This window comes from Bombina bombina, chromosome 4, assembly GCF_027579735.1.
Source record: "Bombina bombina isolate aBomBom1 chromosome 4, aBomBom1.pri, whole genome shotgun sequence".
In the NCBI taxonomy this organism is placed as follows: Eukaryota; Metazoa; Chordata; class Amphibia; order Anura; family Bombinatoridae; genus Bombina; species Bombina bombina.
Window position 1 is genome coordinate 688,329,504 of NC_069502.1, and position 21,973 is coordinate 688,351,476.

The 21,973-nt window shown below is 41.1% G+C and overlaps 1 protein-coding gene across 1 annotated transcript in view; it reads left to right on the forward strand.

The window, feature by feature from the left end:
• CDC40 (cell division cycle 40) overlaps positions 1-21,973 on the forward strand; it is a 183,825-nt gene that overhangs the window by 139,640 nt on the left and 22,212 nt on the right. Inside the window, exon 12 of the mRNA XM_053710851.1 lies at positions 1,538-1,671. Coding sequence (XP_053566826.1) covers positions 1,538-1,671 — 134 coding nt within the window. The remainder of the gene's footprint in view (positions 1-1,537; positions 1,672-21,973) is intronic.

A 21,973-nucleotide genomic window follows, 5' to 3' on the forward strand; every position in this document is an offset into this window, starting at 1 on the left:
CAATGTGGTTCTCCTTATCTTATTTTTCATTCCGCTAAGGTAGTGTTACGTACAAAACCGGGTTTTCTTCCTAAGGTTGTTTCCAACAAGAATATTGATCAGGAAATTATTGTTCCTTCATTGTGTCCTAATCCTCCTCCTTAGAAGGAGCGTCTGTTACATAACCTGAACGTGGTCCGTGCCCTGAAGTTTTACTTGCAGGCGACTAAGGAATTTCGTTAATCATCTTCCTTATTTGTTGTTTTTTCCGGAAAACGTAGGGGCCAGAAAGCTACGGCTACCTATCTTTCTTTTTGGCTGAAGAGTATCATCCGTTTTGCATATGAGACTGCTGGACAGCAGCCTCCTGAAAGAATTACGGCTCATTCTACTAGGGCTGTGGCTTCCTCATGGGCATTTAAAAATGATGCTTCTGTTGAACAGATTTGCAAGGCTGCAACTTGGTCGTCTCTTCACACTTTTTCAAAATTTTACAAATTTGATACTTTTGACTCGTCCGAGGCTGTTTTTGGGAGAAAGGTTCTTCAAGCAGTGGTGCCTTCCGTTTAGGTTCCTGTCTTGTCCCTCCCTTTCATCCGTGTCCTATTGCTTTGGTATTGTATCCCATAAGTAAGGATGAAATCCGTGGACTCGTCATATCTTGTAAAAGAAAAGGAAATTTATGCTTACCTGATAAATTTATTTCTTTTACGATATGACGAGTCCACGGCCCACCCTGTCATTTTGTAAGACAGGTCTTTATTTTTGTTACACTTCAGTCACCTCTGCTCCTTGGATTTTCCTTTCTCTTCCTAACTTCGGTCGAATGACTGGGTTGTGGGGGGAGGGAGGAGCTATTTATGCAGATCTGCTGTGGAGCTCTTTGCCTCCTCCTGCTGACCAGGAGGCAATATCCCATAAGTAAGGATGAAATCCGTGGACTCGTCATATTGTAAAAGAAATAAATTTATCAGGTAAGCATAAATTGCCTTTTCTTACAATTATGACCGCAGATATGGAGCAATAAACCAATATAACCTGCACTCTAAGGCAGGTACCAAAATTGTTTTTGTCATTGCTGCTCTAGTACCAGACTGCTGTATGTCGAGAGATTTTGCTCTTTAACTATTTGAAACCTGTGTATAGACTTTGATATATGGCACATCCTGCTGATAATTTCTTTATGAATTTTAGAGTCTACAATAGGGTAAATTTATGAAGCGCTATTTGCTGCTTTTGAGGCTATGCAGAGCAGGTTCACATGAATGAGTCTGCAGAAACATATTTAAGAAGCAGAAACTGCTTTTCCGCCACCTCAGATGTGGTGAGATCAAACACCCAGACACTAACTCAATCTGGGTGATTGACACGCCCTACTCTAGCGCAGATTTGTTGTGCAGGAGCAGGGTACAGCATTGAACAAGAGCTTTCTACGCAACGCAAGAGCTGATTGCAGGCAAGACAGATTCACTACTTGTGAACCTGTTCACCTTTAATGATGCATTTCCCCCCCCCCCCCCATATTTGAGTTAAAATCTAAGCTCTTTATACATTTCAGTGGGATATTCGAAGTGGGGAGATAGTCCAGGAATATGACAGACATCTGGGTGCTGTCAACACAATCACGTTTGTGGATGAAAACCGGCGCTTTGTGAGCACCTCTGATGATAAAAGTTTGAGAGTTTGGGAATGGTAAGTTCAGCATACAATTACTGCAAGCCACAGATTTCAGTAAGTCCCACTGCAGCATTCTTTAATTCAACAGTTCTCACATACAGAAGATAACTTGAGCAAAACCTCAAGTCAATCAGTTTAATCATTTTGGACGCTGCTTATATATGTTTTAGTATGGTAATTAATTGGTCAACTTGCATTTTTGCTTTTGCAACATTAAACTTTGTGGCTGTATACATTTTAGTTTTTATTGATTGATATTATATATTGAATTTCAAACTCTCCAATTATTAAAATGTACTCTAAAACATTATTAAATAATGTATGACACTTGTCGGTACGGTCTGAAACTTATTAAAAACACAATTTTTAAATATTAAAAATGCCTATTGATACAAGTTTCTGGTCCTCAATGCCCAGATCATTTTACAATACAGATTTGTCTCCAGTGATATGTATGTAAATGCTGGATTGGTTTGACAGCAGTGTCAGCCGTTTGCCAGTGCATCAAATGAAGAGGTTGCCTGCCAAATCCTAAAGGATACTGTCCAAAATTTACTATAAAGAACATCTTACAAGCTCTGAATAGGATAGCTTAAAAGAATTCTTTTCAGTTTTAGATTTTAGTAATGAATGCATTCTGTGGTACTAAGAGATGTAAATTGTAAGAGCTTAAAGCCACCCTCTCAAAAATGAATGAATTATTTCTGAAGAGATGTCATAGTGAATAGAACGGACACATCTGTTGTCCTATTAGAAGTCACTATTTCCATCTTAATGGGAGGAGAGTCCACTGCTTCATTCATTACTTGTGGGAATTAAGAACCTGGCCACCAGGAGGAGGCAAAGACACCCCAGCCAAAGGCTTAAATACCTCCCCCACTCCCCTCATCCCCCAGTCATTCTTTGCCTTTCGTCACAGGAGGTTGGCAGAGGAGTGTCGGACAATTCGGAGTAGTCTCTTATGGAGGGTAGTACAGTACTCTTCAAAATGGGACTGGAGTTTTAAGTAGTCCTATCAGCCTCTCAGTGAGAGCATGGATGAATGTTGGAATCCGGAGATGCAGGGAGAGTCTTTCTGCAAAACCATCCAGACTCAGATTAACAGCTTCATAAGCAATCAGCGTTGACGAGTTTCGCTGCCTGCTTTTTTGCTCTCAAGTCCATGTCAGGAGCGATGCTACTACCCTGTCACACTTGAAAGGCCGTGTTCCTGTTCCACGGCATAGATTATGGTAAGATCGTTTCATTTATACACATATGATAACGTAAGAAGACAGGGTCACAGTGGGTCTCCTATTATCTGTATAGAATCAAGGGTAATACCCTCGGAAAGGAGGTTGTTGAACAGGGGGGATTTGTGCGTAATATTATATTGTGTTTTTAATGATGTGACGTGTGAGATGAGGCTCTGTCAGTGTGTGAACAGTCAGTTTCTTAGCGAGAGATCGAAGCAGGCCTTTTTTGGCGCGTTTCCTCTCTAGTGCAGAGGCGTTCCTGCTTGGCACTCCATGTGACCGGGTGTGGCCTCTTTAACTTTCTCTCTCTTGACCGGCGGTTGTAGGAGACGAAGCGGTTTCTCTGTCGTCCGAGTCATAGGAGGTGGTGAGTGCCCCCGCCATTGGGATATAAAGGTGCCATTTAATTTCTATCTAGTCCGCAATAAAGGCACAAGCTATGGAGGACTCTGATATGTTAGAGGGTACTCCCTCTTTAATTAAACCAAATAACTGTGTCTATTGTGAGGAGGTTCAGGTTTATCCGCCTGCTCAACTTTGTTCCACATCCTTTGATAAAATTGCAATATCTAAAAAGAATAGGATATTTAGTACAACTGAGCCGTCCACCTCTTAGGGTTCTCCGTCCCGCAAGGTGCGTTCCTTACACTCATCTCCAATTGCACATGCAGCTCTCCAGGGCACTACTAATCCTCCTGCAGGAGGGGCCCTTTGGCCACCAGATTTTGCTGATTAGTTACAAAAGGTGGTTTCTGCGGCCTTCAATGCCTTACCACGCCCTGCTAAGTGAAAGGTGAAACATAGCTATCCGTCCCAGGGGTCATCTACTCCGCTGGATGTCTGACAGATTATCCACTGATGAAGACGACTCTGACTTTTCAGAAGACGTTTTTTCTGGTTTGTTATCGGCGACTTCTAGACCTCCGTCTGCAGAGGAGCCAGATTTTAAATTTAAGATAGAGCATTTGCGCTTTCTGCTGAAAGAGGTGCTTGCTATGTTGGAGGTTCCTGAACCAAAACTGCCGGAGGAACCTTATATCCCTAAGCTAGATAGGGTTTACAAGGACAGGGTGGTGCCTCAGACTTTCCCGGTCCCCATTAAAATGACTAATATTATTAAGAATGAATGGGAGAAACTTGGTTCGTCCTTTTCCCCCTCTACTTCTTTTAAAAAGTTATTCCCCGTTCCAGACTCGCTGCTTGAGCTGTGGGGGGCCATTGCTAAGGTGGATGGTGCTATCTTCACGCTCGCTAAGCGAATGACTATCCCACTCGAAGATAGCTCTTCGTTCAAGTAGCCCATGGATAAAAAATTGGGGAGTCCATGTTGAGGAACATGTTCCAACTCACGGGGTTCATTTTTGCAGCGGCAGTCGCTGCAGTGGCTGGAGCTGCTACCTATTGGTCTGATGCTCTGTGCTATGGTCGAGGTGGAGACTCCCCTCAAGGAGATACAGAAACGAATTAAGGCCTTAAGGGTAGTTCATTCCTTTCATCTGTGATGCAAATATGCAGATTATTCGCCTGAATGCCAAGACATCAGGTTTTTCTGTTCTAGCCCGTAGGGCTCTGTGGTTAAAGTCATGGTCTGCTGACATGACTTCCAAGTCTAGATTACTTTCCCTCCCGTTTAAAGGGAAGGTTTTTTTTATTTGGTCCAGGCCTGGACTTTATCATATCCACGGTCACGGGTAGCAAGTGTGCTTTCCTGCCGCAGGATAAGAAGAATAAGCCTAAGGGGTCTACTTTTCGTCCCTTTCATTCGTACAAGCCTCAATGCCAGCAGCCTGGCGCGAAAACAGAGCAGTCCAAGTGATCTTGGAAACCAGCTCACTCTTGGAACAAAACTAAGCGGAGCCAGAAGCCCGCCGAGACAAAATCGGCATGTGGGGGCGGCCCCCGTCCGTCTCTGGATCGCGTAGGGGGCAGACTATCTCTTTTTTTGCGGAGGTCTGGATAAGAGACCTTCAGGACCCTTGGGTTCTGGAGGTCATAGTCCAGGGTTACAGGATAAGATTCAAGACTTATCCACCCAGAGGCAGATTCCTCCTGTCAAACCTATCATCAAGTCCAGAGAAGAGACACCTTCCTAGGATGCGTGAGGGATCTCTCCTCTCCCGGAGTAAACATCCCAGTCCCGCTAACAGAAAGAGGTCTGGGGTATTAATCAAACCTTTTCGTGGTCCCAAAGAAGGAGGGCATGTTTCGCCCAATTCTGGACCTAAAGTGTCTAAACAAGTTGTTGTCAGTCCCATCGTTCAAAATGGAGACGATCAGGTCGATTCTGCCCCTAGTTCAAGAGGTACAATTCATGATGACAATAGATTTGAAGGATGCTTACCTTCATTTACCAATCCACAGGGATTACTTCAGGTTCCTAAGATTTGCATTTCTGGACCAACACTTCCAGTTTGTGACCCTACCATTCGGTCTGGCTACTGCCCCAAGAGTCTTTACGAAGGTTCTGGGAGCGCTGCTCACGGTGGCGAGAGCCAGAGGTATTGCAGTGGCTACTTATCTGGACGATATCCTGGTCCAGGCTCTGTCCTGCAGTCTCGCGGAGGAACGCTCAAGGGCTCTTCTCCTTCGATCCCATGGATGGAAGATAAATGGAGGAAAGAGTTGCCTGGTTCCCAGCAACATGGTGGAATTCCTGGGTACGATAATAGATTCCTTATCCATGAAGATATTCTTGACAGATCAGAGACGTTGCAAGATTGCGTCCAGCTGTCTTGCCCTTCAGGCCTCCTCAAGTACATCTGTGACCAGGTGTATGGAGGTAATTGGGCTCATGGTATCCAGCATAGATGTCATTCCATACGCCAGGTTCCATCTCAGGCCTTTTTCAGTTCATGTTGAGTCAATGGAACGGCGATCAACAGATTTCTCTGGACATTCGAACAAGGTAATCCCTCTCTTGGTGGATCCATCCGGAACAATTGTCCCAGGACAATGGTTCCTGAGACCATCCTGGGAGATTGTGACCACGGACGCAAGTCTATCAGGAAGACAAAAAGCAAATGGACTCGAGAGGAGTCGAGTATCGATAAATATTCTGGGACTCCAGGCGATATTAAACTCTGAGGGCTTGCCCCCCCCCCCCCCCCCGGGGTTGTCCCGATTCGTCAGGTTCCAGTCAGACAACATTAACTCAGTGGCTTACATAAACCATCAGGGGGGAACGAGAAGCTCCCTAGCCATGAGGGAAGTATCTCGGATTCTGGAAAGGGCAGAGAACCACAATTGTTCGCTCTCAGTGATTCACATTCCCGGTGGGGACAACTGGAAAGCGGATTTTCTCATCAATCTTTTCATCCAGAGGAATGGTCTCTCCATCGCGGAGATCTGCAACAGATGGGGGACGCAGGAGATAGACCTCATGGCGTCCAGACTCAACTTCAAGCTACCCAGATACGGGTTGAGGTCCAGGGATCAGGAGGTTAATATTTCCTGCGCTGTATGTTTGTATGTTCTTGTAGCCAAAGATGTTCCCCTCAGGAACAGTATGGGTAATAGAAAAGTGGGAGGAGGTAACAAGAGCGCTGAGGAAGTTATTATTAATGGAGATAACATTATTTGTGAGAAGCTCTGTGCTATATTAAAAAACTAAAATATTATAAGAACAATATTAATATATTTCTCCAACATAGGTGTGTCTGGTCCACGGCGTCATCCTTACTTGTGGGATATTCTCTTCCCCAACAGGAAATGGCAAAGAGCCCAGCAAAGCTGGTCACATGATCCCTCCTAGGCTCCGCCTTCCCCAGTCATTCTCTTTGCCGTTGCACAGGCAACATCTCCACGGAGATGGCTCAGAGTTTTTTGGTGTTTAAATGTAGTTTTTATTCTTCTATCAAGAGTTTGTTATTTTAAAATAGTGCTGGTATGTACTATTTACTCTGAAACAGAAAAGAGATGAAGATTTCTGTTTGTAAGAGGAAAATGATTTTAGCAACCGTTACTAAAATCGATGGCTGTTTCCACACAGGACTGTTGAGAGGAATTAACTTCAGTTGGGGGAAACAGTGAGCAGACTTTGGCTGCTTGAGGTATGACACATTTCTAACAAGACTTGGTAATGCTGGAAGCTGTCATTTTCCCTATGGGATCCGGTAAGCCATTTTCTTAATTTTCAATATAAGAATAAAAGGGCTTCACAAGGGCTTTAAAGACTGGTAGACATTTTTCTGGGCTAAAACGATTACTATATAAGCATATTTAATGGTTTATAACTTTGGAGAGTTATTTTAATCTTGGCATTTTTGTTAAAAAAACGGCAGGCACTGTATTGGACACCTTTTTCACTGGGGGCCTTTTCTAGTCATAGGCAGAGCCTCATTTTCGCGCCACTAATGCGCAGTTGTTTTTGAGAAGCAAGGCATGCAGATGCATGTGTGAGGAGCTCAGACCCACTGAAAAAGCTTTTTGAAGGCGTCATTTGGTATCGTATTCCCCTCTGGGCTTGGTTGGGTCTCAGCAAAGCAGATACCAGGGACTGTATAGGGGTTAAATGTAAAAAGGTGTGCAATACTTTTAAGGCTTTATGACACTGTGGTGAAATTTTGGTGAATTTTGAACATTTCCTTCATACTTTTGTGTGTGTTCAGTGTAAAATTTAAAGAGACAGTAACGGTTTTATTTTAAAACGTTTTTTGTGCTTTGTTATCAAGTTTATGCCTATTAACATGTCTGAACTATCAGATAGACGATGTTCTGTATGTTCGGAAGCCAAGGTTCCTATCCTTTTAAATATATGTGATGAATGTGACAAACAAAGTAGGGACAATGATGCCACTGATAATAATGTTGCCCAAAATGATTCCTTAAGTGAGGGGAGTAAGCATGGTACTGCATCATCTCCTTCTATGTCTACACCAGTCTTGCCCACTCAGGAGGCCCCTAGTGCATCTAGTGCGCCAATCCTCCTTACTATGCAACAATTAACGGCTGTAATGGATAATTCTATTAAAAACATTTTAGCCAAAATGCCCACTTATCAGCGAAAGCGCGACTGCTCTGTTTTAGATACTGAAGAGCATGAGGACGCTGATGATAATGGTTCTGACATGCCCTTACACCAGTCTGAAGGGGCTAGGGAGGTTTTGTCTGAGGGAGAAATTTCAGATTCAGGAAAAATTTCTCAACAAGCTGAACCTGACGTTATTACATTTAAATTTAAATTGGAACATCTCCGCGCTCTGCTTAAGGAGGTGTTATCTACTCTGGAGGATTGTGACAATTTGGTCATTCCAGAGAAATTATGTAAGATGGACAGGTTCCTAGAGGTCCCGGTGCCCCCCGAAGCTTTTCCTATACCCAAGCGGGTGGCGGACATTGTAAATAAAGAATGGGAAAGGCCCGGCATACCTTTTGTCCCTCCCCCTATATTTGAGAAATTATTTCCTATGGTCGACCCCAGGAAGGACTTATGGCAGACAGTCCCCAAGGTCGAGGGAGCGGTTTCTACTCTAAACAAACGCACCACTATCCCTATAGAAGATAGTTGTGCTTTCAAAGATCCTATGGATAAAAAATTAGAAGGTTTGCTTAAAAAGATGTTTGTTCAGCAAGGTTACCTTCTACAACCAATTTCATGCATTGTTCCTGTCACTACAGCAGCGTTTTTCTGGTTCGAGGAACTAGAAAAGTCGCTCAATCAAGCATCTTCTTATGAGGAGGTTATGGACAGAGTTCAAGCACTTAAGTTGGCTAACTCTTTTACCTTAGACGCCACTTTGCAGTTAGCTAGATTAGCGGCGAAAAATTCAGGTTTTGCTATTGTGGCGCGCAGAGCGCTTTGGCTGAAGTCTTGGTCGGCGGATGTGTCCTCCAAGAACAGATTGCTTAACATCCCTTTCAAGGGGAAAACGCTGTTTGGCCCTGACTTGAAAGAGATTATTTCAGACATCACTGGGGGAAAGGGCCACACCCTTCCTCAGGATAGGTCTTTTAAGGCTAAAAATAAAACAAATTTTCGTCCCTTTCGCAGAAACGGACCAGCCTCAAATTCTACATCCTCTAAGCAAGAGGGTAATTCTTCTCAAACCAAGCCAGCCTGGAGACCGATGCAAGGCTGGAATAAAGGTAAGCAGGCCAAGAAGCCCGCTACAGCTACCAAGACAGCATGAGATGCTGGCCCCCGATCCGGGACCGGATCTGGTGGGGGGCAGACTCTCTCTCTTCGCTCAGGCTTGGGCAAGAGATGTTCAGGATCCTTGGGCGCTAGAAATAGTTTCTCAAGGTTATCTCCTGGAATTCAAGGAACTACCCCCAAGGGGAAGGTTCCACAGGTCTCAATTGTCTTCAGACCAAATAAAAAGACAGGCATTCTTACATTGTGTAGAAGACCTGTTAAAAATGGGAGTGATTCATCCTGTTCCATTAGGAGAACAAGGGATGGGGTTTTACTCCAATCTGTTCATAGTTCCCAAAAAAGAGGGAACATTCAGGCCAATTTTGGATCTCAAGATCCTAAACAAATTTCTCAAGGTCCCATCGTTCAAGATGGAAACCATTCGGACAATTCTTCCGAAAGTTGTTTCTAACAAAAATATTAACCAGGAGATAGTTGTGCCTTCTTTGTGTCCGAATCCAGTTTCAAAGAAGGAACGTTTGTTGCACAATTTGGATGTAGTTCGTGCTCTAAAGTTCTATTTAGAGGCTACAAAGGATTTTAGACAAACATCTTCCTTGTTTGTTGTTTATTCTGGTAAAAGGAGAGGTCAAAAAGCAACTTCTACCTCTCTCTCTTTTTGGCTTAAAGGCATCATCAGATTGGCTTATGAGACTGCCGGACGGCAGCCTCCTGAAAGAATCACAGCTCATTCCACTAGGGCTGTGGCTTCCACATGGGCCTTCAAGAACGAGGCTTCTGTTGATCGGATATGTAAGGCAGCGACTTGGTCTTCACTGCACACTTTTACCAAATTTTACAAATTTTATACTTTTGCTTCTTCTGAGGCTATTTTTGGGAGAAAGGTTTTGCAAGCCGTGGTGCCTTCCATCTAGGTGACCTGATTTGCTCCCTCCCATCATCCGTGTCCTAAAGCTTTGGTATTGGTTCCCACAAGTAAGGATGACGCCGTGGACCGGACACACCTATGTTGGAGAAAACAGAATTTATGTTTACCTGATAAATTACTTTCTCCAACGGTGTGTCCGGTCCACGGCCCGCCCTGGTTTTTTTTTTTTAATCAGGTCTGATGATTTATTTTCTCTAACTACAGTCACCACGGTATCATATGATTTCTCCTATGCAAATATTCCTCCTTTACGTCGGTCGAATGACTGGGGAAGGCGGAGCCTAGGAGGGATCATGTAACCAGCTTTGCTGGGCTCTTTGCCATTTCCTGTTGGGGAAGAGAATATCCCACAAGTAAGGATGACGCCGTGGACCGGACACACCGTTGGAGAAAGTAATTTATCAGGTAAACATAAATTCTGTTTTTTTGATTTCTCACTATATTCTTACTATATGTGGAAGAAGATATAAAAATATTATATGGATCAAAAAAGGAAAACAGTGTAAAGTGAAAAAACTGTATTTATATAAATAAATAGGTCTAGTAATAAATGAACCTAATATAAATTGCACTGTGTAAATAGAACTATACACATCCAATTTTGGATAATGTAAAAGAGTGGTAGGTGGGATCTATCAATGCCAATAAGGAGTGTAGTCAAATATTTGTAAAAAATAAAATAACATTTATTTTGGCAACATAAAACTATGAAAATAAATCACATATAAATGTATAGCAATTTTTTAAAACAATATAAATGTAGGTTGGCCAACCAAATAAAGTTGGATGAGGCTAAAATACAATAAAGAACATTTATTTTCAAAACTTTTACTGCTTTTGTTTTATATTAGGCAAAAGGATGATTGTTACATAGCATATACCAGTACAATTTGTAAGAATATCGTTCTGTAATCTTAGTACAAGTGTAACCAATTTCGGTAAAAGAATGAACCTTACAGCTTTAAATTGTACAATATAACAGCCTAAAAGGAGTGGATTGTCTGACACTGATTGTATTAAACTTGCAGTTAGTGTTTTTAGTATGTATAATACTTGCAGCTGGTTTTTATCAAACCCAATGCGTAGCTCCGTGTCTGTGCTTTGTGAAGATGTGGTACAGATTTTAATCCAAGTGCCTGAAGAAACTTTAAACAAAATTATGATTGCAGTCTTACTGCGCTCACGTGATAAGGATTCTATAGCAAGCTGAAGTGCTCAATAATAGCACTTGTAGAACGCGTTTCTGCTGACACAGCAGCCTTTTTCAAGCATACACCTGTCAATGAGGTTGGGCTTTTATACCCTTGCTTTGAGTAGTTGATTGAACAATTGGCATAGTGTGTGCAATCAAGATGCTGATATTTGCTGCAGCTGGTTCTATGATGAAATACTGTGCTAAGCAATATAGCTATGTTTCGTTTTGCAATTTATAAAGGAATTAAGTTTATCACATTCTTAACCATATATAAGGCTGATAAGATAAAAAAAAATAAGATAACCCTTTAATGTTTATAGTGGTAGATTAATATGCAAATTAAGAATTGTTATATCGAGACTGTCTATAGATATTATATAGCATCAGTTACCTAAAGATTATGTAGTATCTGTGTCTAAGTAGGATTGTTAGGTGTTGTATACCTCCTAAAGGATTATTTTAAAAAACAGTTGAGATTGAAGTCTAGATTCTTGCCTTTTGGGCGTAGTGTTTGTAGTTCAAAAATCCACTTCGCTTGACTTTTAAGTAGACTATTCGTTAAATTGCCTCCTCTTTTATTGGGCATAATTTTTTAAATAGCTGTGAATTGGAAGAATTTTAAATTACTGTTATTACATATTCTGAAATGTTTAGGTACTGTAAGATGTATGTTCCTATCTTCATCTGAATATTCTATTGATAGGATATGTTCTCTAATTCGCTCTCTAAGTGTCCTTTCCGTTTCTCCAGTATATTGTTTCCCACATTTTTTGCATTCTATTAGGTATATAATGTTTTTATCCATACATCTTATAGTATTCTTTATTTTGAATTCTTTGCCTGTCTGATTGGAAATAAACTATTTGTTTTTTTTAGCATACCTGCATGCCTTATATATCCCACATAGATAAAATCCTGAGAGGGTTTCTCCTGTGACCCCTTTTTCTATTCTATTTGGGTTATACTTTAATGTCGGTGCTAATGTTTTTCAAATTTCTGGTTTTTCGATAGACACATTTTGGAGTTTCTGGTATGTTATTTCCTATATGTGGGTCTACTTTTAAAACATCCCAGTGTTTTTTTAATGATTTTTTTCTAGTGCTCTTCTATCTTCACTATATTCGGTGATAAATGGAATGAATATTTCATTTGGATTGGAGTTAGTTTGTGTTTTTTGTCTATATTGAAGTTTCTCATTTCTCTCAATTTGCTGAATATATTTTCTCTCTATTTCTATCTTGTCTATATCATATCCTCTCTCTATAAATTTGTTTTTCAATAATTGAGACTGAATTTCATAATCTTCATCTTTTTTACAATTGCGCCTAATCCTTATAAACTGACCTTTCGGTATATTTTGTTTCCACTTATGTAGGTGGCAGCTCTTTTCATGTATGAAGTTATTGGAATCTACTTCCTTAAAGTATGTTTTAGTATTTTTTATTGACTATTTCAATTTCAATATCTAGATAGTGAACTTTGTTATGACTGTAGTCTGCAGTAAATTTTAAATTCATGTCATTGATATTCATTTGTTCTAGGCATGATGTTAGGTCTGTCTCACTGCCTTGCCAGATGAAAGACATCAATGTATCTTTTATACATTATACATTTATTTTTAAAAGGGGTATTTTCCAGGAATTGAGATTCCCATAGGCCCATGAACAAATTTGCGTAACTTGGCACAAATTTTGTGCCCATTGCAGTCCCACAAATTTGTTCATAGAATTTATCATACAGAAAAAAGTTACGGGTTAATATAAATTGAATACCATCTAATATGAAATGTCTTTGTTCTTTTTTAATATCTGTATCTGCTTTGATGAGTCAACTGCTTTTATTCCGTCATCCTGTTTGATGCATGTGTATAGAGACTGTACATGACAGGTAACTAATATATAGTCTGGTTCCCATTTGATTTGATTCAAGAGAATTAATAAATTTGTGGAGTCTCTTAAATATGACGGTAGTTTGGACACATATTTTTGAAGGTATTTATATAGACAGAGAGGTGAGAGAATTAATGCTGATTATTATTGGCTTGCCAGGGGGGTTAGTTAGGGATTTATGAATTTTTAGGAGTGCGTATATAACTGGTATGATCGGATCATTTGGAAGGAGAAACTAAAATTCTTTATTGTTTAGAATTCCTAAGTTCTTAGCTCCTTCTAGGTAGTTTTTTTAGAAAAACTTTGTAGACTATAGTTGGATTACATTTTAGTTTTTTATATGTAACATCATCATCAATTAATAATGTTATCATTTCGTTGTATTTGGATTTATCTAGAATTACTATCCCCCCCTTTGTCCACTGGTTTAATTATATCTTTATTATTTTCAAGTTCCCTGGTCAGATTCCTTTGTTTAAAACTTACATTATGTTTAGTTTTTGTAGTTTAATTGTAATTTTGTTATGTCTTCTAGAACTATTTTTTTCAAATGTCTCAACATATTTGCCTTTTTATCTTTGGGAAACAAATATGATTTCATTTTTAGACCGGAATGTATAGAATTCTCTGTGTTTTGCTCTGTATTAGGAATAGTAGTGTTTATATTTCTTTCTATTGGGTTATTCATAAAATATTTTTTTAGAGTTATGTTCCTTATAAATGTATTAGCATCTATGTATGCATTGAATTTGTCTTTTTTGTAGGTGCTGCTCAGGTTATATATTCCTTTTTGATCACTTATCTCATTCTTTTTTTTTTTTCTGGTTGTGTGGTATTTGTTGTTCGTTTGGTCTTTCTCTTATTCCCTCTTCCTCTATTTCCCCTTCTTCTGTTAGGTATCTTTTTCTTCTTGTGCCATTGTTTGTGTCCCACCCCTAAAAAAAAGTCTTGTGTTTTTATTTTTTCCAGACTCTCTCTTATAGTGCTGTATGTATTCGCGTAGTTTTCATTTTCTTCTACAAATTGTGTTAATGGGTCAAACCTATTACTAAGATTAACTTGTGGTCTCTCTTCTCTCCAAGATGTAGTGTGGTGTCCTTTATTATATTGTTTATAGTGTGGCTGCTCTTCATAATGATTGTAATTTCTATTGTATGAATGTTCCCCCTGTCTTGTATTTTGATTTGAATGAGCTAGGTATTCTTGATTTTTTTTTTTTTTTTTGGTACTTCTGTGATTATATTCTACTCTTTTCCATTGGTTATTGGAATAAGTGTCTCTAGTCTGATTTTCGTTAGGGATCCAATGTTTTTCATCTTTGTGCCAGGCTGGTCTCAAATTATAATTAAAGTTAGTGTTATCATTTGAGTATCCTGTTGGTTTTATATGATTTCTATAGTTATTCGTGTTTCCATTGTCTCTATTATAATAGTGTCTTTGATGATAATATTATTGTTGCCTATGTGTAGTATTGATACTGTTATGAACTGTGGTTTCTGTTTTTTTACCTGAATTTTAATCTTTGTTTCTCAGTTCTTTTTGTGGGCCTCTCCATTTATGACTGATATAGTGTTCTTCATTTGGATTCATTGTTTTACCGAAATTGGTTACACTTGTACTAAGATTACAGAACGATATTCTTACAAAGTGTAACTATCATCCATTTTGCCTAATATAAAACAAAAGCAGTATAAGTTTTTAAAAGAAATGTTTTTTATCGTATTTTAGCCTCATTCAACTTTATTTGCTTGGCCAACCTACATTTATATTGTTTTAAAAAAAATTGTTTTTCATTTATATGTGATTTATTTTCATAGTTTTATGTTGCCAAAATAAATTGTATTTTATTTTTCTTACAAATATTTGACTACACTCCTTTGTCTCATATTGGCATTGATAGATCCCACCTACCACTCTTTTACATTATCCAAAATTGGATGTGTATAGTTCTATTTACACAGTGCAATTTTTGTTAGATCTATTTATTACTAGATCCATTTATTTATATAAATAGTTTTTTTCACGTTACACTGTTTCTTCTGTTATGTGTGATCAGTCCACGGGTCATCATTACTTCTGGGATATAACTCCTCCCCAACAGGAAATGCAAGAGGATTCACCCAGCAGAGCTGCATATAGCTCCTCCCCTCTACGTCAGTCCCAGTCATTCTCTTGCACCCAACGACTAGATAGGATGTGTGAGAGGACTATGGTGATTATACTTAGTTTTTATGACTTCAATCAAAAGTTTGTTATTTTACAATAGCACCGGAGCGTGTTATTACTTCTCTGGCAGAGTTTGAGGAAGAATCTACCAGAGTTTTTTACTATGATTTTAACCGGAGTAGTTAAGATCATATTGCTGTTCTCGGCCATCTGAGGGAGGTAAAAGCTTCAGATCAGGGGACAGCGGGCAGATGAATCTGCATTGAGGTATGTTGCAGTTTTTATTTTCTGAATGGAATTGATGAGAAAATCCTGCCATACCGTTATAATGACATGTATGTATACACTTCAGTATTCTGGGGATGGTATTTCACCGGAACTACTCTGTTAAAAGTCACTAATCCTTTTAATAAGTATTTATCATGTTAAACGTTTTTGCTGGAATGTAGAATCGTTTACATTTCTGAGGTACTGAGTGAATAAATATTTGGGCATTATTTTCCACTTGGCAGTTGTTTGGTTTTAATTGTGACAGTTTCGTTTCTCTTCACTGCTGTGTGTGAGGGGGAGGGCCGTTTTTGGCGCTCTTTGCTACGCATCAAAAAATTCAAGTCAGTTACTTTTATATTTCCTGCATGATCCGGTTCATCTCTGACAGATCTCAGGGGTCTTCAAACTTCTTTGGAGGGAGGTAGATTCTCTCAGCAGAGCTGTGAGAATTTTATATTGACTGTGAATAAAAACGTTGCTCTGTAATTTTTATGTCAAATTTAATTATTGTTATTTTACTAATGGGAACAAACCTTTGCTAAAAGTTGTGTTGTTTTAAAGTTTGATGCTATAACTGTTTTTCAGTTCATTATTTCAACTGTCATTTAATCGTTTAGTACCTCTTTGAGGCACAGTACGTTTTTGCTAAAAAAGATTATAACCAAGTTGCAAGTTTATTGCTAGTGTGTTAAACATGTCTGACTCAGAGGAAGATATCTGTGTCATTTGTTCCAATGCCAAGGTGGAGCCCAATAGAAATTTATGTACTAACTGTATTGATGCTACTTTAAATAAAAGTCAATCTGTACAATGTGAACAAATTTCACCAAACAGCGAGGGGAGAGTTATGCCGACTAACTCGCCTCACGCGGCAGTACCTGCATCTCCCGCCCGGGAGGTGCGTGATATTATGGCGCCTAGTACATCTGGGCGGCCATTACAGATAACATTACAAGATATGGCTACTGTTATGACTGAAGTTTTGTCTAAATTACCAGAACTAAGAGGCAAGCGTGATCACTCTGGGGTGAGAACAGAGTGCGCTGACAATACTAGGGCCATGTCTGATACTGCGTCACAGCTTGCAGAGCATGAGGACGGAGAGCTTCATTCTGTGGGTGACGGTTCTGATCCAAACAGATTGGATTCAGATATTTCAAATTTTAAATTTAAATTGGAGAACCTCCGTGTATTACTAGGGGAGGTCTTAGCAGCTCTCAATGATTGTAACACCGTTGCAATACCAGAGAAACTGTGCAGGTTGGATAAATACTTTGCGGTACCGGCGAGTACTGACGTTTTTCCTATACCTAAGAGACTAACTGAAATTGTTACTAAGGAGTGGGATAGACCCGGTGTGCCGTTCTCACCCCCTCCAATATTTAGAAAGATGTTTCCAATAGACGCCACCACTCGGGACTTATGGCAAACGGTCCCTAAGGTGGAGGGAGCAGTTTCTACTTTAGCTAAGCGTACCACTATCCCGGTGGAGGATAGCTGTGCCTTTTCAGATCCAATGGATAAAAAATTAGAGGGTTACCTTAAGAAAATGTTTGTTCAACAAGGTTTTATATTGCAACCCCTTGCATGTATCGCGCCGATTACGGCTGCGGCAGCATTTTGGATTGAGTCTCTGGAAGAGAACCTTAGTTCATATACGCTAGACGACATTACGGACAGGCTTAGAGTCCTTAAACTAGCTAATTCATTCATTTCGGAGGCCGTAGTACATTTAACCAAACTTACGGCTAAGAACTCAGGATTCGCTATACAGGCACGTAGGGCGCTGTGGCTAAAATCCTGGTCAGCTGATGTTACTTCTAAGTCCAAATTACTTAATATACCTTTCAAGGGGCAGTCTTTATTTGGGCCCGGTTTGAAAGAAATTATCGCTGACATTACAGGAGGTAAGGGCCACGCCCTACCTCAAGACAAAGCCAAAGCTAAGGCTAGACAGTCTAATTTTCGTTCCTTTCGGAATTTCAAAACAGGAGCAGCATCAACCTCCACTGCACCAAAACAGGAGGGAGCTGTTGCTCGTTACAGGCAAGGCTGGAAGCCTAACCAGTCCTGGAACAAGAGCAAGCAGGCCAGGAAACCTGCTGCTGCCCCAAAGACAGCATGAACCGAGAGCCCCCGATCCGGGACCGGATCTAGTGGGGGGCAGACTTTCTCTCTTCGCCCAGGCCTGGGCAAGAGATGTTCAGGATCCCTGGGCGCTAGAGATCATATCTCAGGGATACCTTCTAGACTTCAAATTATCTCCCCCAAGAGGGAGATTTCATCTGTCAAGGTTGTCAACAAACCAGATAAAGAAAGAAGCGTTTCTACGCTGTGTACAAGATCTGTTATTAATGGGAGTGATCCATCCGGTTCCGCGGTCGGAACAAGGACAAGGGTTCTACTCAAACCTGTTTGTGGTTCCCAAAAAAGAGGGAACTTTCAGGCCAATCTTAGATTTAAAGATTCTAAACAAATTCCTAAGAGTTCCATCGTTCAAAATGGAAACTATTCGGACAATCTTACCCATGATCCAAAAGGGCCAGTACATGACCACAGTGGATTTAAAAGATGCTTACCTTCACATACCGATTCACAAAGATCATCACCGGTATCTAAGGTTTGCCTTCTTAGACAGGCACTACCAGTTTGTAGCTCTTCCATTCGGATTGGCTACGGCTCCAAGAATCTTCACAAAGGTTCTGGGTGCCCTTCTGGCGGTACTAAGACCGCGAGGGATTTCGGTAGCTCCGTACCTAGACGACATTCTAATACAAGCTTCAAGCTTTCAAACTGCCAAGTCTCATACAGAGTTAGTTCTGGCATTTCTAAGGTCGCATGGATGGAAAGTGAACGAAAAGAAGAGTTCTCTTTTTCCTCTCACAAGAGTTCCATTCTTGGGGACTCTTACAGATTCTGTAGAAATGAAGATTTACCTGACAGAAGACAGGTTAACAAAGCTTCAAAATGCATGCCGTGTCCTTCATTCCATTCAACACCCGTCAGTAGCTCAATGCATGGAGGTGATCGGCTTAATGGTAGCGGCAATGGACATAGTACCTTTTGCACGCCTACACCTCAGACCGCTGCAATTGTGCATGCTAAGTCAGTGGAATGGGGATTACTCAGATTTGTCCCCTACTCTGAATCTGAATCAAGAGACCAGAAATTCTCTTCTATGGTGGCTTTATCGGCCACACCTGTCCAGGGGGATGCCATTCAGCAGGCCAGACTGGACAATTGTAACAACAGACGCCAGCCTACTAGGTTGGGGCGCTGTCTGGAATTCTCTGAAGGCTCAGGGACTATGGAATCAGGAGGAGAGTCTCCTTCCAATAAACATCCTGGAATTGAGAGCAGTTCTCAATGCCTTTCTGGCTTGGCCCCAATTAACAACTCGGGGGTTCATCAGGTTTCAGTCGGACAACATCACGACTGTAGCTTACATCAACCATCAGGGAGGGACAAGAAGCTCCCTAGCAATGATGGAAGTATCAAAGATAATTCGCTGGGCAGAGTCTCACTCTTGCCACCTATCAGCAATCCACATCCCGGGAGTGGAGAACTGGGAGGCGGATTTCTTGAGTCGCCAGACTTTTCATCCGGGGGAGTGGGAACTTCATCCGGAGGTCTTTGCCCAAATACTTCGACGTTGGGGCAAACCAGAGATAGATCTCATGGCGTCTCGCCAGAACGCCAAACTTCCTCTCTACGGGTCCAGATCCAGGGATCCGGGAGCGGTTCTGATAGATGCTTTGACAGCACCTTGGAACTTCGGGATGGCTTATGTGTTCCCACCCTTCCCGCTGCTTCCTCGATTGATTGCCAAAATCAAACAGGAGAGAGCATCAGTGATTCTAATAGCGCCTGCATGGCCACGCAGGACTTGGTATGCAGATCTAGTGGACATGTCATCCTGTCCGCCTTGGTCTCTACCTCTAAGACAGGACCTTCTGATACAGGGTCCATTCAAACATCAAAATCTAACTTCTCTGAAGCTGACTGCTTGGAAATTGAACGCTTGATTTTATCAAAACGTGGTTTTTCTGAGTCGGTTATTGATACCCTGATACAGGCTAGGAAGCCTGTTACCAGAAGGATTTACCATAAAATATGGCGTAAATACCTATACTGGTGCGAATCCAAAGGTTACTCTTGGAGTAAGGTTAGGATCGCTAGGATATTGTCCTTTCTACAAGAAGGTTTAGAAAAGGGTCTATCAGCTAGTTCATTAAAGGGACAGATTTCAGCTCTGTCCATCTTGTTACACAGGCGTCTGTCAGAAAATCCAGACGTCCAGGCCTTTTGTCAGGCTTTAGCTAGGATCAAGCCTGTGTTTAAAGCTGTTGCTCCGCCATGGAGTTTAAACTTAGTTCTTAACGTTTTACAGGGTGTTCCGTTTGAACCCCTTCATTCCATTGATATAAAATTGTTATCTTGGAAAGTTCTGTTTTTAATGGCTATTTCCTCGGCTCGAAGAGTCTCTGAGTTATCAGCCTTACATTGTGATTCTCCTTATCTGATTTTTCACTCAGACAAGGTAGTTCTGCGTACTAAACCTGGGTTCTTACCTAAGGTAGTCACTAACAGGAATATCAATCAAGAGATTGTTGTTCCATCCTTGTGTCCAAATCCTTCTTCAAAGAAGGAACGTCTTCTACACAATCTGGATGTAGTTCGTGCCCTCAAGTTCTACTTGCAGGCAACTAAAGATTTTCGCCAAACTTCTTCCCTGTTTGTCGTTTATTCTGGACAGAGGAGAGGTCAAAAAGCTTCTGCTACCTCTCTCTCTTTTTGGCTTCGTAGCATAATACGTTTAGCCTATGAGACTGCTGGACAGCAGCCTCCTGAAAGAATTACAGCTCACTCCACTAGAGCTGTGGCTTCCACTTGGGCCTTTAAGAATGAGGCCTCTGTTGAACAGATTTGCAAGGCTGCAACTTGGTCTTCGCTTCATACTTTTTCCAAATTTTACAAATTTGACACTTTTGCTTCTTCGGAGGCTATTTTTGGGAGAAAGGTTCTTCAGGCAGTGGTTCCTTCTGTATAATGAGCCTGCCTGTCCCTCCCGTCATCCGTGTACTTTTGCTTTGGTATTGGTATCCCAGAAGTAATGATGACCCGTGGACTGATCACACATAACAGAAGAAAACATAATTTATGCTTACCTGATAAATTCCTTTCTTCTGTTGTGTGATCAGTCCACGGCCCGCCCTGTTTTAAGGCAGGTAAATATCTTTTAAATTATACTCCAGTCACCACTTCACCCTTGGTTACTCCTTTCTCGTTGATTCTTGGTCGAATGACTGGGACTGACGTAGAGGGGAGGAGCTATATGCAGCTCTGCTGGGTGAATCCTCTTGCATTTCCTGTTGGGGAGGAGTTATATCCCAGAAGTAATGATGACCCGTGGACTGATCACACAACAGAAGAAAGGAATTTATCAGGTAAGCATAAATTATGTTTTTTCCTTTTTTCATCCATATAATATCTTTATATCTTCTTCCACATATAGTGAGAAATCCAAAAATATAATATTGTTCTAGCACATTTTTGTTCTTATCATATTTTAGTTTTTTAATATAGCACAGAGCTTCTCACAAATAATTGTATCTCCATTAGTTTGTAATAGCTTCCTCAGCGATCTTGTTACCTCCTCCCACTTTTCTATTCCGAGGTCCAGGGATCCCCATGCAGAGCTGATAGATGCCTTAGCGGTGCCCTGGGAGTTCAACCCACTTTACATTTTTCCACCATTGCCACTTCTACCTTGTGTAGTGGCCTGCATCAAGCAGGAGCAAGCTTCGGCTATTCTGATTGCTCCGTTGTGGCCGCGGAGGATGTGGTTTGCGGATCTGGTGGGGATGTCCTCATCTCCTCCATAGAGGTTACCCTGTTACAGAGATCTGCTGGTTCAGGGTCCATTTCTACACCAAAATCTCGATTCTCTGAGGCTGACTGCATGGAGATTGAACGCCTAGTCTTAGCCAAGAGAGGATTTTCGGAGAGAGTGATTGATACTCTCATTCAGGCCAGGAAGCCGGTCACTCGGCGCATCTATCATAAGAGCTTCCTGATAGTCAGTCCTTTGTTCAGGCTCTGTCTAGGGTCAGCCCTGTCTTTAGAAATTCTGCTCCTCCGTTTGAGCCTATGCATGCGCTTGACATTAAATTTCTTTCCTGGAAAGTCCTATTCCTTCTGGCTATTGCTTCGGTCTCCAAGTTAGCGGCCTTGCAATGTGAGCCTCCTTATCTGGTTTTTCACGCTGATAAGGCTGTTCTTAGCACTGGATTGGGTTTTCTTCCCAAGGTTGTGTTGAATCGTAACATCAATCAGGAAATAGTAGTTCCTTCCTTATGTCCTAACCCTTCTTCGTCAAAGGAAAGCTTGCTTCATAATTTGGATGTGGTTCGGGCCTTGAAGTTTTATCTTCAGGCCACGAAGGAATTCAGACAGACTTCGTCTTTTTATTTGTTGTGTTTTCGGGGAAGCGCAGGGGGCAGAGGGCCTCTTCCACTTCACTGTCTTTTTGGTTGAGGA